Source organism: Triturus cristatus, chromosome 2_1, assembly GCF_964204655.1.
Source record: "Triturus cristatus chromosome 2_1, aTriCri1.1, whole genome shotgun sequence".
Lineage (NCBI taxonomy): Eukaryota > Metazoa > Chordata > Amphibia > Caudata > Salamandridae > Triturus > Triturus cristatus.
Window position 1 is genome coordinate 698,112,848 of NC_140581.1, and position 18,806 is coordinate 698,131,653.

At 43.4% G+C, this 18,806-nt stretch overlaps 1 protein-coding gene across 1 annotated transcript in view; it reads left to right on the forward strand.

Moving 5' to 3' along the window:
• Nucleotides 1–18,806, forward strand: part of LVRN (laeverin) — a 541,073-nt gene that overhangs the window by 300,013 nt on the left and 222,254 nt on the right. Inside the window, exons 10-12 of the mRNA XM_085632644.1 lie at nt 9,980–10,149; nt 14,386–14,462; nt 17,372–17,508. Coding sequence (XP_085488770.1) covers nt 9,980–10,149; nt 14,386–14,462; nt 17,372–17,508 — 384 coding nt within the window. The remainder of the gene's footprint in view (nt 1–9,979; nt 10,150–14,385; nt 14,463–17,371; nt 17,509–18,806) is intronic.

The following is an 18,806-nucleotide window of genomic DNA, read 5'->3' on the forward strand; positions in this document are numbered from 1 at the left end:
TACTGGACTCAGGTCGTACTGCAGCGCTTTTACTATTAGATCTAAGCGCTGCCTTCGATACTGTGTCCCACCATATACTGATCCAACGCTTACAGGAGGCGGGAGTGACTGATCTCGCTCTCCAGTGGTTTCGGTCTTTTTTATCGGATCGATCCTTTAAAGTGGCTATACCACCTGGCCAATCCGCCACTTATCCCCTGGAGCTGGGGGTACCACAGGGATCCTCGTTGAGCCCTACAATGTTCAACCTCTATGTGAAACCGTTGGCTGGTGTCGTCAAACAGTGGGGTCTTACGATGGCCTCATATGCGGACGACACACAGCTAGCGGTGACACTTAGTGGAGACCCTGAGGTGGAGGCCCCCAGATTCCGAGCGGGTCTGATGGCAGTAGCAAGCTGGCTTCGCACCAACTGCCTTCAGTTAAATGCCACCAAAACAGAGGTGTTGGTATTAGGGAAGCACGCTGAGCTATGGGGTAACCAGTGGTGGCCATCAGAGTTGGGTGTCACTCCAATTCCAGCTTCTGGAGTGAGAAATTTAGGCATCTGGTTGGACTCTGCGCTCACCTTCAGGGACCACACTAAGAAGGTGGCTGCCACGTGCTATGGCATTCTGCGGGGAATAAGGCCGGTTTTAAAGTACTTTGATCCCCCTACCAGACAGCTTGTGGTCCAGGCCTCTATACTATCTCGGCTGGACTACGGCAGTTCTCTGCTGTTAGGGGTGAATCAAGAGGAGGCCTCTAGGCTCCAAAGGGTACAAAATGCCGCGGCACGGGCCATTGTGGGCCTCCCTAGACATTGCTCAGTGTCTGGTACCATCAAGGCCTTACATTGGCTCCCGGTCAGACAGCGAATCCAGTTCAAAGCGCTGTGCCTGACCTTTAAAATTTTGAAATCTTCTTCGCCGCCGGCACTTGCCAACCTACTCACGCCCTATATTCCTTTGAGATCCTTGAGATCGGAGGGGCTTCTTCTGGCGGTCCGTCCACGCTTTAAATTGAGTAGAATGGGTGGCCGCTCCTTTAGGGTGCTCGCGGCAGGTTTATGGAACTCGCTCCCGGTACACATCCGAGCTCTTGAAGACCTGCTCGCCTTTAGGCAGGCGATTAAAACTTTTCTGTTTCCCGTGTCTGTTTAATTTCTTTTTCTTTTTATTCTGTGTTATGTTGTAGTGTCTGTCATAGCGCCAGGACGCCCCTTTGCTGGGGCAGCTGTGCGCTATAGAAATATAAATAACATAACATAACATAACAGTTGCGCAGGGCGTATTCTGGCACTCCATTCCATGCTAAAAGACTCATACACAAGAAGACACAAATATCGGACTCAGAGGAGGACACCATACAGGACAAGGATAGCCGACAACATCGCAAGCTCCGAGATCATACCACCTTGAGTCCCTCTGATAGGGAATACTCGTTAGATGCTGATAACGAACATCCAATCCTGCAGAATATTCTCCAGCTTGAAGATCAAGGCCCAGAACCTGTCAGCATCGAGATCCAACAGCTGCAGCTATCAAAAAACGGTGAAGGAGGTTGAAATGATGGTGCCGGACAGCTGCTGAGACACAGTAAGACACTGGTTCAGTGCCTATAGACACTGTACGTTACGCCCACAGGTCAATTGATTCTGGTATGAACCTATAATCTTTAGTTATTAAATAGGGGATTGGGGGGGGGGGTGACAGACCTCTCAAGCTTTGCCTGTGCTACAGTTGTCATGTTGACCAATTGGGAAGTGGCATGGGTAGAGGGAGAGTGTGGGGGGGTTGAATAGAGATCACAGAAATGCCAACGATCAGGGTTGGGGTTTGTTTTATTATGTTCCGCAAGCATTCACAGACATACAAGAGTCAGGGACAAAGCTAGGCATGACCAAAATCAAGGTGAGGCACACTGTAAAACCTGTGACAAGCGGAGTTATATACAAAAGGCGATGGGCAGTATTTGGTTTTGATGTGGAATGTCAATGGATTAGGCAATAAAATCAAAATGGGACTAGTCAGTAAATACATTAAGCGACTTAAACTAGACATTGTTCTCCTACAAGAGACGCACTTAATGGGCTCCCATTGCTCTTTTTTGGGAGGGGCATGTATACCACACTGGCACACGCGGGCTTCTCTTCGGGGTCAAGAGTAGACGCTACACTCATTAAGAAATCACCACCCTTTCATATATCTAGAACGTGGGCAGAACCAAATGGTACATTTGTAGCAGTACAGGGGACTTGGGGCCGAAGAGAACTTACATTAATCAGCGCATATGCCCCCCCCTAGAATACAACAACACACTTTAGACAATGTTGCTCGAATACTCTTAGATTCTTGTCGCTCCACGCATATTGTTGGCTGTGATTTTAATGATGTCATAAATCCGCACTTAGACTTTAAACACGTGAGACCTGGACCAGGTTCCCCCACCCACCTCGAACAGTTTCAGAACACGATTGGTTTGACTGATCTTTGGCGGCACCATCACCCGGCAGAACGTACATACTCATACTTCTTCGGGACCCACAAGCTCTTTTCCACATTAGATTACCTCTTTGCTTCATCGGGAGAGGTGGAGATAATAGAAAAGGTGGAATATTTGGCAAGGGGTATATCGGACCACTCACCTCTTTGGCTGACAGTGAGGTGGAGAACAGCAGGGAGCTTGGGCTCTACAAGATAATAACATCGCCCATGAGATTCGAATTGATTCAGAGCTTTATTTTCAAGAGAACTAAGGCACAGTGTCCTCAGCAGTAACTCTTTGGGAGGCATATAAAACGGTCCTGCACGACAGGGCGCAAAATATAAAAGCCCATAAGAAAAGGCAACAGACGAAAGAAATTGAGACTCTGGAGCATTACTCTTAGAATTAGAAAAGCAGATAGATTCAAGGGTCGACCAGCACATGTTATGACAGATAGAGATAACTCGGAGAGAGTACAGAGCCCTAATAACTCAAGAATTGAAATGTCAACTCTTGGCCACGCAACATCGCTTGTATGAGGCAGGAGATAGGGCGGGAAAGCTGTTAGCCTGGCTGAGCAATAAAGAGCGGGAGACACAATGGGTTGCCTCCATACATGAACAGGAAAAAAATTCAACTTCGTCCCCTAACATAGCAATTGCCTTTGCGCATTATTATACAGAACTGTACAAGGCCAGACTATTGCAGACAGTTCCCAAATCGACACTTACCTGAAAACAATAGAGGTCTGCCCTTTCCCGAGAAGATAGAGAAGATTTGGAGTGGGTCTAGAGGAAGTGATAGATGCAATCAGCAGGAAAAAATCAAGAAATGTTTCAGGACTGAATTGTCTCCCGGCAGACTTTTTCAGACGCAATGCCAGTCTGCTGGCCCCACGCCTTTTGAACATGTTCCAGGCATCTAGGGAAGAAGGGTCACTCCCACCGGACTTTCGCAATGCCACAGTGGTAGTTCTATATAAACCTGGGAATCCCCCAACAAATTGTGGGTCTTATCGACCCATATTCCTGCTGAAAGTGGAAACCAAAATCCTGGGCACAATACTGGCCACACATCTCCTGACAGTAATATCATCCCTCATTCACTGGGACCAATCAGGCTTAATGCCAAGGCGTGCCACAAGACATAATCTCCGCCGCCTAGCCAATTGGCTGGATAAAGTAAAGAACAGATCCCCGGCACATGTGTTCCTCTCCTTAGATGTGAAGAAGGCCTTCGACACAGTGTATTGGCCATCTCTGTGACAAACCCTATTGAGGTTTGGGTTTGGTCCAGTCTTTACGGCCTGGGTGGAACTGTTGTACACCAACCCAGTGGCTAGGGTCTGAGTCAACAGGGTGACCTCGGAGGCCTTCCCGGTTCAGAGGGAAACCCAGCAGGGCTGCCCTCTGTCTCCGTTGCTGTTTGCACTGGTACTAGAACCATTGGCCCACACCCAGGGATTAGTGGTTTTAAAGACAATGAAGAAGTCCTTTCGGAAGAGTGCATATCACTTTATGCCGACAACATCCTATTATTATTATTTTTTATTTTATAGAGTTTTATATAGCGCAAACTTGACCCGAATTGGGTATCAGAGTGCTTTACATAGCACCAGTTGCATTGCATGAGGACACATTTATTTTTGTTAGGCACGGGGAGATTAAGTGATTTCCCCAGAATCACAGGATGTTCAGCGTTATTGCCGAGACTCGAACCCAGTTCCCCAGATACGAGGTCGTACGCCCTAGCCATTAAGCCAACTCCTCTCCCCTGATATACTTCACGAACCGTGATAGGATGCTCCCTTTGGTCTTGAGTATTTTCCAGGAATATGGTCGACACGCAGGGTATAGCATTAACTGGGATCCATCTAATCTTTACTCGTTGGGGGGGCAATAGATGCATGGCGACTTTCGAGATGGCTCAAGAGGGGTTCTGTTATTTGGGTTTACACATAACCACCGACACAACTAACCTCGCCCAGAATATCAGAAGAGTCCTCATGGAATTCCATGGATATGTTGAGAGGTGGAGACGACTCCTACTAACAATAATGGGCAGAGCAGCATTATACTAAATGATTACGCTCCCGAAATTACTTTATATGCTCCAAAATACATACTGTAGAATACCCGAGGCTATATTCACTGCAATAAACACTAATGTACGTACGTTATTATGGAATGGAGCACACCCGAGGGTCGCATTACAGATGTGTCAATGAAATCAATATAAAGGTGGACTCGCACAAACCAGATATATGAGCATAATACAGGGCGGCCCATCTTATAGTGATTAATGAATGGGGACATGCGGCTGGTGACCATTCCACCTACGCCCTAGAACGATTACAGTTCAGAAACTGCACACATCTTCACTATTTATATGGAGACAAGGGGACCCATCAGCTTTTACCGGCCACTGAAAGGACTGTGGAGGCATGGAGGGGGGCAGCTGGATCACAAGAGAGGCCCCAGTTTGGGAGGGATTGCAGCTGCCGGAGATTGGTAAACTCCGAGGGTTTAACAGATGGAACCTAATCGGGATTTCTAAACTAGGTGATATTTCAGACAAGTTGGGACCCCTTAGGGCCAAGTGGGAAATCACTACCCGGCCACTAGAGGATAGTGACTGGGAGATGGCTCTAATGTACCCAGGGGAAGTGGCCATTAAACAGAGAATACACCTCATACAATTTAAGATTCTTCATAGAGTATATTTCGATAGAGCTTGCCTCCACAATATGGGCAGAGCAAAGGCACCTCACTGCCTACGATGCAAGATAGAACAGGGTACATACATACACATGCTCTGGGACTGTAGCAGAATCCAAGGATACTGGAATCTAGTGCTGGGGGAATTGAACAAAGTGTTGGGAGTGCAACTAAATCCAGGACTCAAATACACCCTGCTGGGATTCCCACCGAGATAGACCTACCCCATAGTAAACTCCTACTATGCAATTTAGGGCTTGTAGTGGCCAAGAGAAATATAGCTCTCCAATGGGGTGCCCCAGATCCGCTTACACTTAGTGAGTGGAAGACCCATATGGATTTATACATGGTAGCAGAAAGAGTGACCTACCGGGCGAGAGGATGCCCCCAGAAATTTGGCAAAATCTGGACCCCATGGCTAAAGTATTATGGTTTGGATGTGGGGATGGAGGAGGAGAAACACGCCGAGTTGGGACGAAGTTCAGGGAGTGTGAAGAGATAGTGGGTTGATCCTCCCCTCCCCACCCATCCTAGTTCCCGCCTGATTCTGGACCCTTTTAGATCTACCAGCCTTTGAGTATCACAATGTCTGAAATTGCTTCTAATCTTGGAATGACTACCACATATGTAACCTTATTGGTGTCCTTGCCACATTGTATTATTTTACCTGTAAAACCACTATGTCATGACTGTGTCTATAAGTCGCCAGATTTTGATTGTCCATGTACTGACTATAGTTGTGTTGATACAAACAGTTTTAAAAAAAAAGAATGCTCTGACCTCAGTCTGAGTTTTGGGGGCTCGCAGGCCCATGATAATTTCTATCTTGGCCTGGAGGAGATGCACCTTACCTCTGCCCACCAGGTGTCCCAAGTACAGAACAGAACCCTGCCCTATCTGGCACTTACCCGCCTTGATAGTCAGGCCTTCCTGTTGCAGAGTCTGAAGCACTTCCTGGGGGTGAAAAAGGTGGTACTTCCAGCTGCTACTGAAGACCGATATGCCATCCAGGCAGTATTGAAGGCCTCCATACCAGCATGGACCTGGTTCACCAACTGCTAGAAGGGAGCTGGGGCATTTTTGAGTACAAAGGGCATAACTCTAAACTCATAGTTGCCCTCTGAAGTGGAGAACACTGATCTCTCCTTTGCTATTTCTGTTAGGGCGATCTGCCAGTACCCTGATGTAAGATCAAAGGTACTTAAGAACTGGGCAGCCCCTAACCTGTCAATAAGCTCATCAGATTGGGAATGGGATGAGCATCTGTCCTTGTGACTTAGTTGAACCCTCTATGATCTACACAGAACCTGAGTTCAGGTGTAGTGCCCAGTGGGGCAGATTTTGGTATCAGAACCATGATACTGGACCAGGGGCTACCGGAGGGTTCTATCACCCCCAACTCCAGCATTTTGAAAACCTCTTCCTTAATGCTGGCTCTCACCTTGTCAGACAGCCTGTAAGATTTGTTCTTGACAGGAAGGTTGTGTCCTGTGTCTACATCATTAGTACACAGGTAGAAGTTCCAGTGATGAGGGAAAACAGTGAGGAGTACTGCCCCAACACTTGGTAGCAGTCCCTCTGCTGTTCAGGAATCAGACTGATGGAAAGGATTACTCCCTTCACAGACCCATCTTTCTCCTTGGAGGCTAAGAGGCCAGCGAAAGGTTCACTCTCCTTTTCCTCTTCTACATCTGTCACCAACAGCATGGTGAACTCAAATCTCTCAAAGTGGAGCTTGAGGCGCTTTACAGGGAGCACTCTATGGGGGTGCCACATGTCTTGAGGTCCACAAGGTAGGTGGCCTCACCCTTAATTTCAACCACCTCGTAAGGCCCAGATCAGCGGTCCTGGAGGACACTGAGCTCCACAAGTTCCATCACCCACACTTTCTGCCCACGTTGCAATTCCACAGTGGTAAAGGTTTAGCCGTACAACTGATTCATCACTTCCTGACTGGCTTCTAAATTGACTGAAGCTTGCTTCCGCAACTTAGCCATTTGGGTTCTGCAGGCCAGCATGTAGCTCACTACATTCTGTGGAATCTTCATGGGAGCTTGCTCCCGCCCTTTTTTCACCAAACTCAGAGGTCTTCTGACAGGGTGCCCATACAGAAGCCCAAGGGGCTGAAGCACACACCCTTCTGTAGCGCCTCCCTGTAGGCAAAATGAAGACATGGCAAGAGGATGTCCCACTTACGTCTCAAAGCCTCAGGCAGGTCTTTAATCATGCCCTTCAGGGTCTTGTTGAACCTCTCAACAAACCCATTGGTTTGTGGATGGTAAGGGGTGGAAAACATGTGGGTTACCCAAGACGCCTTCCACATTGATTGAATATAAGCATACATAAAGTTGGTGTCCCTGTCAGACACCACTTCCTTGGGGAAACCCAATCAGGGAAAAATCCTCATCATGGCCTTTGCCACAGCAGGTGCAGTCATGGTGCAGTTATGGTCCTCCGAGGGATTGCCTCTCGGTACCCTGTGGCGTAAGCCACCAGAACCAGCATAAACCTGTTGCCTGAAACAGTCTGGGGATCAATAGCTCCAACAATGTCAATGCCCACCCTCTCATAGGGTGTGCCAATGAAAGGCAAGGGATTAAGGGAAGCTTTGAACCTCTGACCCATCTTCCCACCGGCCAGGTAGGTCATCCAAGTCCTTCTCAATGCATCTGAGAAAGTCTTGATCCTAGGCCTATAGACGTGGTTGCTGACCACAATGTTTCCCATAGATCCAAGCAGCGAGAGTTCTAGCTGTCCATCCGCCGGGCGGGTCACGTATGCGCCATGTGATCCGCTGCTGATTTTTACCCATGCACTGTTCCTCAAGAAGGCGTTAATCAAGGAGCCTCTGGTCATAATAGGGCAGGCGTACTAGATTGGTGCACAGCAAAGCATAAACTCTTCAAGAGGTCTCAATATCACAACGTTTGCCCTCCTGGTGGTCTCTCAGGGCTGGCGGTGGGTGGGTTGTCCTTCACCCACAAAGGCAGCAAAAGCGCTCTCCCTCCTTCGTATGTTGGGGAAGTATCAAGCCAATGCTCCCCCTTTAGTGTGCAGAGACAACCCCTGGGTACTTCTCACCATGTTTGTCCTGCCAGCTGCTGGTGGAACATTTTTATCCTCATCTTTCAAGAGGAAGTCAGCTGTTGCCAAGGCTTTTCCACCCTGCGGTATGGCTAGTGGGCCACTCCAGAGCACCATTCCGTGGCCCTCGGGGCTCACCTCATGGAGTGAGCTCCAACACCTGCTCAGGTCTCATCTGTTGTTAGCTTTGTGGGTGGACCCGCTTCACCCATCTAGCGTGCCACCATCTTATGTGCTATGTGGCTGGACTGCACTCACTGTGTCCTCACCAGAGCATGTTTGTCTCAGGGCATTTTGTATACCCCCACACACGCACCTACCATGGTATACAAGTGTGGCCTTGGGGGGAGTCTGCCGGGCATGGGACATGCTGACCTCAGGTGAGTTCTCCAGAGTCAAGCTTCTGGTGCACCCGGAGCTTGGCCACACCCCCCAAATGTGGTATTTGTAATAGTAAGTATATAGGGAATAGATATGGTCATATATGTGAATATTATATGATTGTTTTTTAAATATGTTATTGATTTTTTCCTGAAGATTTTTTGATTTACATTCATTTAATTTAAAAAGAAATTTCTGATTTAAAATATTCTTTCTTCATTAGTTTTAGTGATAATATTGTAGTCATAATTGTGATTTGATATTTTTGATATTGTCTACATATTTACTTTTTTTTCGTTTCTATATTTGTCTGTTCAATATTCTTAACTTTAGATATTTTTGTCATTGATATTTTTGTCTTTGATATATGTGTTATTTATGTTTAAGTATATGATTGCAATACTTTTGTAATCAATATTATTTTGATGATATTTTGGTGAGTCAATATTTTTTTCCACAATATCCTTTTATGAAATCCAAAACAAATTTTTCTACACTTTTACTATGGTCAGTCACTCCTTTTTACTTTGACCTTGACTGTGCACTCTAAAGGTTTCTCGCAATAGCAAAGCAAATAGCTTTGCCTGAACTGCATTGGCAAAGTGAAACCTATTGGATTTGCCTATGCTTGTCAGTTATAAGGCAGGTATATTGCCCCCCCGTCCCCCAGAAAATGGACTGGAGTTGCCTTTGTGGGAAGGCCTCTTTTTGTCAACACAAAATTGTTCTTTCACCTACATGAATTGAATTTTGGTGGCAAACTGAGCTGTCAATCGGGCCTACTTTGATCAACATAGCTATGAGGGGAAAAAGTGCAGAGCTCCTGATTTTTGACCTACTCGTAGCTTGTGGAGTTTAGTTACCTTCCACATGCCTACGCCCTCAAGTTGTATTCTCTGGAAAGTGTTAGTTGGAAACAGAACTTGCAAACATTTTCTATGTAATGTAAATCTTGCTTAGATTTTTTCTTCATCAAGGGTTCTTTGAAACTGTGTTGTACCAGTAACTTGTAGGTATTGTTTTATGCAGTTGCATACTTTGCATAGCATTTCCTCACAACTGATTTGACACAAATAAACAATACATTTTGTTTGCGGTTTTGTGAGAATTATGAACACTTTATGACATTCTCTCTGCGATTTCCAATACCCCTATCTATCATAAGTTAAAAAAAGACAAATATTTTGTACATAAATTACTATTAAAAACGTCTGTTTTCATGACATATATTTGCTCACTCTTCTTAAAATATTTTAGCAGGGACCCCTGCAACCCACCTTCCTCTTCATTTCTGGTAAAATTATATGACAATACGGAATCTTTCTTTGAAGGTTTTAGATGAGCAGGATGAAGTACAGCTGCCAATGTCTATACGTAAAATAATGGATTCCTGGACCTGGCAAAAGGGAATTCCATTGCTGACATTAAACACATCCACAGGCACCATTACGGAAGAACAGTTTTATGAAGAATCAGAAGACAAAGATGTTTTTCATGACAAGTATGTCCAATTTTATGTGGAATTTACAGTACAGTCTTATTAAATCAGTGTTTGGACCTCTCATGAACGCTTTCTTGGTCAAAGTTCTTGGACAAAACACTGAACCATGCATGTCCTTTTAAATGCTGGGTTCAACGGCACCTTAAACTAGCAACGTTAATAGTTCTTAATAGCAATATTTGTCAATCTTAATTATATTGTTTCAAGGGTTAACATGTGATTTACATTGTACGTGGTTTAATTTTTATATTTATTCATTTTATTGTACATATATATATATTAAGAAACAAGTAACATATATATCTCAATAATACATGCATCTCCAATAAATACACTGAACAGCGTATTGGCCACATGTGGCCGATCATAATTATTTGTCTATTTTCTATATTGAATGTAAGAAATTTGCAAAGATTAAGGCCATGTAACTTGCAAATATATTTCTAAAATGGTTATTTGCAATCTTAATGAGTTTATCAAGGACAGAAATTCAATATTTCTTTTACATTGTTGTGCCTAGCAGGGATGTGCTTTCCATTCATATTATTTATCCTTACCTTGGACATTCACCTAACATCAGTGATATTAATGTGGAACATTCTAAATCTCTAATTGCTGTGATATCCTGATGATATTAAATGTAATGTTCTCTTTAAATACTATCCTAAATATTATTGATAACTATGAACAATATTTAGGATATAATACTCAGTTTAGATTAAACTTAAATCCCACCATGGACACTAGAGCGTTACAGCTATGCCCACCACCCCACAGCATACATTTTTTGTTTCCCAATAAAAAAACAGTATGTCATATATTTAGATATTGGTATTGGGAGTTCCATTATGGAACACTGTCCATAAACTTTGAGAAACTGATTGGAAAAATTGAATATCTAATGGAAAATTATCTCCACTGCATCTATCATGGTGCAGAACTCTTGACATGATAACAATGATGGTGTCACCATTAGTTATCCAAAACATATGCACCAGATCTCCCTCCCTTGGTCGAATTCGGGCCCAGAGTCCCCAATCCCCTGGGGTCCTTTTCAAGGGTAGCGGGGCAAGTGCCCCCACCCCCCGGGATGATTTCGGTCCTGGGGACCCCAGTCTCCAGGGCCCTAACCTGTTAAAGGTGGGTGCCCACCCAGGGCATCAACCATACTCTTGTTGGGTCTGCAGTGGAGCCCTAAGGACCTGTGGCCCCAGCCAGTTCTACGTACACAGTGGAAACCGACATTGCACCCACCCACAGGGAGCAGCTCCTAATGCTGCTCCCTCCAGGCGGGAGCAATGTTTTCATCTGTTTCCCTGCCAACATCAGTTCAAGCAAGGAAACAGATCAAAAGTCTGCTCCCATCAGGCAGGAGCATTTTAAAATATGCTCCTGCCAAATGAGAGCAAATACAGGTTTCCCTGTCCATGTCGCTGCAGGCAGGGAAACCGCTATGTTTCGGGGGGGCTGAGGCAGCTCCTGGGGATGGTGTCCCGGGCCATTGATGGCTCAGGGAGGGGAGCCTTATTGTAATCGGGCTGGTGGTGGGCTGCTCATGGCCTTTAAAGGCTGGGCGGGTACCACTGCCCCCCCCCATTTTGTTACATTTTGTCCCCGGGAGTGGGCTCCCCAGGGCATTTGAGGCTTGGTTAAGACGGCCATGCAGCTCCCCTCCCCATTTCTTAAATTTCAACCGTGGGTGTGGGCTCCCCGGGGCCTTTTGAGGCTCGGGGAGGGTGGCTGCGTGCCTCCCTCTCCATATAAAGTATCTCTGGCTCCAGAAGTGTGCTTCCCGTGGTCTTTTGAGGCTCAGGGAGGGGGACCACATGCCTCTCTCCACATATAATCACATTTCAGCTCCGTAGGTGGGTTCTCCGGGGCCTCTGGAGGCTGGGGGAAGGGGGCACATGGCCCGTCTTCCCATATAAACAAATCTCGGCTTTGGGGTTGGGCTCCCTGAGGCATCTTCAGGCTCAGGGGGTGGCCATGATGCAGCCTCCCTCCCCTTCATGAAAACCACCCTAGGGATGGACTCCCCGGGACATAAGTATAATATATGCGGCCAGGACGAGATTATGTTTTTTTTTCAATCCTACAAAAATCTTGCAGGATCACAGCACTATTTGCCAATTGTTTTTTCTTTTTCAGCTTCATGGGTGGAGGTCCCTCTGGGTCTCCCCCATGGGACCTTGGTGGTTAGAGTATCCCTACAGTGCCCCCTTATACTCATTTTTTGCTTTTGTATCAGGACTTGGGACTAAGTCCCTGAGTTCTGTAATGGCTGGCAGCAAAATTATTTTCATGTTTCTGGCAGCCAATTAGAGCACTTACTCCTCTAGGAGTCTGACTCCAAAATGAGCAAATTGTGCCAACGGAAAAAAGCTCTCTGGGCCAATTAGAACATTCTATTTTTAACCCACAGCTCCAGCGAGAGTCTCTTGAGCCTCTTGCGTAAACATAACCATCCAAATATACAATTATTTTTGACCCGTCATTTCTTAAAAACTACAGAACAGATTTCAACCAAATCACAAAAACCACAATCTGTGGACCTAGATCTCACTTCCTGCCAAATTTGGTGTAATTTCATTCTGCAGTTTTTGATGTAGCTAGTCTTAAAGAAGCCTATGGAAAATGCATGGGCATTTAATGATTTGGGACCACCCTTTTTTCTCAGTCCACGTGAGACTGATCATCCCAAAACTTTCCACAAAGCAGCTGAGGTGGATGAACATTTTTGGAAAGTGTTGTGAAGATTTGTCAAATGGGGCCAAAGTTATAGCAAACCAAAGAAACACTCTTTCTATATAAAAGCAGACCTAACTATAACTACCAAGTGACGAGCATCACTAGGTAATATATCTATTAATACATTAATAGTGCTGTAGAATGTTTTTATTTTGTTTTACATTTAAAATAAATATAGAACATTAATTTACATTAATATTAAACTTTTGCATATTTTTACAATTTGTTAAAAATGTACTAAACTTTTTAAAAGCTTCCTGTGATATACCATAAGTAAATCTCTACTCATTAGCAGAGACCTCTACCTACGTGTGAAAAGTAAGTAGCTGTAAGTTTACACTCCTAAATTTGGCTGTGCCCTCTGTTTCTAGGGGGGCTTGTAAGTCTATAGTTTGTAGAAAATTTACACTTGGAAATGGTGAATAACCAAAAGTTGTATATTTACTATAGCGTATAAGAGTAATTTTAAATGCGTAGATTTACTTATGTGTAAATGTATATTTGTGAATAGGCCCCAGTGTCTCTCCTTTACATCACAACTCAGCATTTTGTAATCATTATAAACATGAATTTGGCTAAACCAGTAATTCCCTTAATCGATACACAAGCCTAAACGGAATATATGCAGAGTACACATAATATGATAACTTTGCCTCAACACCCACAGGCAACCTCTGAGAAAAATAAAACACCAAAGCATGGAAATGGCTAGTTCAACTGTTTGTCTGAAATAAATACCTGCTGAAAACATATTTAGGGGAAACAAATGATATTTTAAACATAAACACTCCTTTTAATTGGCATACTGCTGATTAAAGACTGGTATCCATAAATGATATCTTCCCTGAAGATATAAGCAAACCTTTGATATTATGATTGCGGAAAGTGTTACCAGCATAACACACTATTGGAAACACTATGATAATATCTATAAAGTGAAACTGTGGACTATAATATGTACATTAAATCGTTTGGAAATGAATTGTATAGATTTTCCTGAAGGGTTTAAGGGATTTGAAAAATCCTGGAATTCTCACCGCAAATATGTAATTGAGAATAACGAACTAGAAAAACATCTCTGATTATACTTAGGTGAAAAGTACTTAATCTTCCTCATATTCATTTCCATGCGTGACTGTTCATTCTTCTGGTATTGCTAACACTCTCCCCACCCTTTATGTATTCGCTTTTGTCTTTGTTTAGTTGCTTAGTTTAACTATGATTACATTGTTACGAATTGAAGTGATGTTTTAATTATGTCATAAGATGCAAAAGTGATACTTGATAAAAATGTAATGTATAATTGAGACAATCTAGCATTTTAAGAAAAAATTACAAAAAAATGAGTCAACTCAAATCAAATTCTGCATGCCTTGATATGGGAAGCTAATACTGTCTGGCAAAGACGAGGGTGTGCCTCAAAATCAGTCTTATGTTTAGTTTTATAGTTTTGTGCTAATTATTAAATTCAGTTTTCTGTTTTCCAAGTCACACCTGGATTGTACCGATCTCTTGGATAAAAAATGGATATAAACAACCTTTAATCTGGCTCGATAATAGAAGCAGTAAGTATTTGTGATTCACTTTATGTCGGCACACCTTTCTAAAATGCTGTTATCTATATGAGAAGGTGACACATCTAATTTTAGAAGAATTGAAACTAAGTATTTAAATTTATTTTAAAGCCGGATAATTTTTAATGAGTAACTACAATAAAAATTATTTATGTGTCTAAAGGGCTTTCAAATTGAAGTTTTACCCATTCAGAAAATATTAATCAAATGACTCATGTACAGTGGTGAGACATAGACTATCTGACATTCCACTGCATATCTCTTGAGAGAGCCTAGCCAGTTCATAATTTAACTGTGCACGATTAGCTGGATGGGCTTTGAAAAAGCAAGCATAATACAATACAAGCAAGTGATGAAAAACTAGATTTATTATTGTACTGATTGCAAAACGATGCTGCAAATTGCGCACCAACTTTTTGCATCCTATAATTTATTTTGTGAACTGACCTATGTAGGGATAGGTTGGTTTGCAAAATAGAGACTCGGAAGGGGTCCCAGAATGACCTACCTAATTAATATTGTGGCTCCCCCTTCTAGGCTACCTTCACATGGATGTTGGCCTCCAAGAGTAAGCAGACCATCATCCCTGTGAAAGCACTTATATTTTTCTTTAAACCAGCTCGGTTTTCGTGAAGCAACTATAACTGCTTTTAAAAAAAGGGTTTACAATGTGAACAAATTCAGTGAGAGCAAGTTGTGATCCCTTGCACTAAATAGATCACTCTTTCAATATGTACATTTGGGTGCCTTTGAACACGTGTCTGAAATGCAGTTTTTTTATTTGACCACATGATTTTTTTGTGGAAGAAGTCAAATGGATTTGTAAAGAATACTTGTGCCTCTGTAGTTCTTAACCATACTGGGCTATCTCGAAGCACTTGAAGACATGGGCCATACAAAACATTTGTAAATAGTGCTATTTCATGTCCTTGGTAGGTCTGGGTGGAGTTCGTGGAGTTCTGCTACGGAGAACTCTGCGAAGTGACCAAAAAACTGCACTGTGATATGCGGAGTTCCACAAGTGGCAGAGTGCATTTGGTCATGTCGTTCGCGTTGATTTTCAGCGCATGGTGTTTGTCACACTCTGTAACATCAGAGCGAACAATACCATGCATAACACATGAGAGCGCTGCCTCTTTTCTACTGCTCAAGTATATTTTCAACTCGAGAGCCAGCTTTCTAAATGTGAACGGAAGGTTTGTCAATGCGAGTGGTCGCGACCATCCATGACCACCCGTGTTGAAACATTCGATCACCCGGCTTGAGAAATCTCAACAGGAGGTGAATTTTCCTCGCTCGCGAACTTGACGATGGTGACTGTGAGCAAGGAAAACCTCTTCTCCGTTACGTGGAGCGAGGTTTTTCAGAACTCTGCATGCTCCACAGAGTGCAGAGTGTGGAAAACTCTGCAAACTCCGCAAACAGAGCAGAGCTTACCGCCCAGGCCTAGTTGTTGGCAATAAGTTAAGGCAGTGCTTGCTCCACACACCTTATGCTACCTTATTAAAAATAACAGAATTCTGGAGTTGGTAATGTGTAGCAAGAAAGTTTTTGGTTGTGGTGGTGATTTGTTCTGTTATTTTTGGTGGTGTTGTGTTTTGTGCTGCATTATTGCATGTGATTTTGTTTTGTTGTGTGTACTGTGATTGTTGGTGGTATGTTTGTGTTAGGTTCTATTTTGAGATTCTGTTTTGACTGTTTTGTTGTGATGTGCTCTGTTATGTTTAAATTGCATTTTGATGTAGCTTTGTACATTTTGTTGCAAAATGTTCAGTTCTGTACTTTAGATAAGTCACCAATGCTGTAATATTCCCATCCAAAATCAGCACTTGTCTTGAAAGTTTGCATGAAAAGCAACCATTTACCCCTGTTGCTGCTTGAGCTGTTCATCTATTAAAGGCACAAGCCAGCCAACAATTTTAGCACAGAGTTTGCCTTAAATTAGAACTCACTTTATATGATACGGTCCATGGGCCTTTATTGTAGGCTTTTTTCTAGGATTCATCCCTAATTTTCTGCCCTACCATGTGTTTCTCTCATGATCGTTAGCAAGACTTTACAGTTATGACTAAAGGCCGGACTTATATCTGGCGGTTTGGAGTCTACATTGCAACAGCCAGTATCCATAGCGCCAATACTGTGTTCTGCCTGCCCAATTTAAAAGTGGATAGGCATTTGGTTTAATCACAGAGGAGACTACTCTGTGTCTGCCATAATTAAACCTCTTCAATGTCCTGATGGAGTAAGGGCTGTCGGAGGTTGACCGCTAATTTCGGCCACTTAATTTAAATGAGCAGAATTAGAGGATAATTTTCACTGCCTGTCGCCGCTAGGAAAAACCCTGGTGGTAAGAGGCAATAAAACCTCTCGATGGCAAGGGGATTATTTTCTTTTCAAAAAGAAAATTCTGCTTTGGGAATTTCTTTTTGAAAATAACAAAGAAAACCGGTTTGCCGTACAACTCCATCATGCTTGACGGAGCCCTGCCTCAAACTGCAAACAGCATTGACACGAACCGCCGTGTTGGCGGTTCCTAGCAATGCTTTAAGAAATGACTGCGAGCTTGGCGTTCTATTAATAATCTGGCAGGCAGAGGTGCAGTAAAGGCAACAGAGTAAATTACTCTATCACCCTGACTGCCAAACCTCCATCTGCCAAATTATAAATCAGCTTCTTAGACCTCAAGCCTCAAACTTGCATTCGTCTCTCTAAAGCCCAGTGACTGTCACTCATTACCATGAAATCTACTATTTGTTTTATGTCATCTATATATCACTTCAGATGTACACACTGCTACAAAACACTGACAAAAAGCTGTTTAACTATAAATATTATGTTATGTCTTTAAAAGTTGTAAAATACATTCAAATAAGGATCCCTTTCTTATGTCCCAATTCTAGAAGTATTTCCTGAAATGCAGCTATTTTCAGAAAATGAATGGATTATTTTAAATGTCAATGTGACTGGGTACTATCGAACTAATTATGATCAGCAGAACTGGGAGAGATTAATTCAGCAGCTGGAAAAAGATCCCAAGGTGAGGCCCTGCTTATTTATGTTCTTTTTTGCAACTTTAGCTAATGAATATATTTCATATTGTCATTGTAAAAGATAGAATGTGCTCTGATGAGTCTGACAGAAATGAAATCTGCATTTTCCATACATTAGTTTCAGGAAATAGCATTCACTTCTAGTCAGTGCCCAGAATTCCAACACATAGTCTCACTAAACAGCCCCAACCAAGCCACCTCAACGTTCATATATCCCTTCGAAGCACTTGCTGTAAACTCAAGGATGCACCGTATTTACAACAATACAGTGCACCCTGTATTTTCCCTAGTGCTGGCACTAAAATGAGCTACCTAGCACCAATGCAGGGTGCCCACATTGCAGGAAATTATTGTTTATGTGAAGGAAGGTGCCTGTTAGAAATGGGGGTCTCTAGTTGGCAAAGGTAGGCACCTATGTCCATATAGGGACCCTTGCTTGTAGTCAGGGTAAGGGGAATACTCTTCTAAAATAACTCCAGCTCACCCCCTTGGTAGCTTTAGAGGTTGTGTGTAAAGCATTTGTAAACACATACATACACATACAGTAATACAGTGAAAACACAACCAAATGGACACCACACCAGTTTAGAAAAATATGTAATCTTTATCTAAACCAAAACAAGACCAAGCAACAGAAATCTACAATACAGTAATAAAAATATGACTTTCAGATGGTAGAAATAGTTCAGTTCAAAGCAAATTGCAGATGCAACAATTTTCACGCAAAGTATCTGGAATGTGTCACGCAAACAAACAAAACGGGCTGCAGGGAAGGTGATGCGTCGGTTCCTTACACTCAGGGAAGGTGATGCGTCGGTTCCTTGCTCCGGGGTAGGTGATGCGTCGATTCCTTACTGCAGCGCAGGGGAGGTGATGCGTCGGTTCCTTACCGGAGAGGAGGTGATGCTTTGGTTTTTTACTGCATCTCCCAATGATGTGACAAACTTGGCGCCTCAATGCAATGTGACGATCCGGAACGATGCATGAAATCTTGCAGCTGCACAGCAGGCTGTGGTGATGACACGGACACTGGCAGTTTTAGAAACAGCTTTATTTGAGATGACCAGAGCACGCCGAGCGTGATCCCACCTTTGCCAACCACAGTACAAACTGCCGTTGTTGGAATCCACAGGTGGAGTACAACAAAGGAATGGAACACAGCATGTGTCATGGAAAGGAAAGGAACAAGCACTGCTCGGAGCAAGTTTTACACACCCTCCTCCCTTCTCCCCACAACAAACAACCCAAAGCAGAAGAACAAAAAGGAAAAAACAAAGTGCAGGGC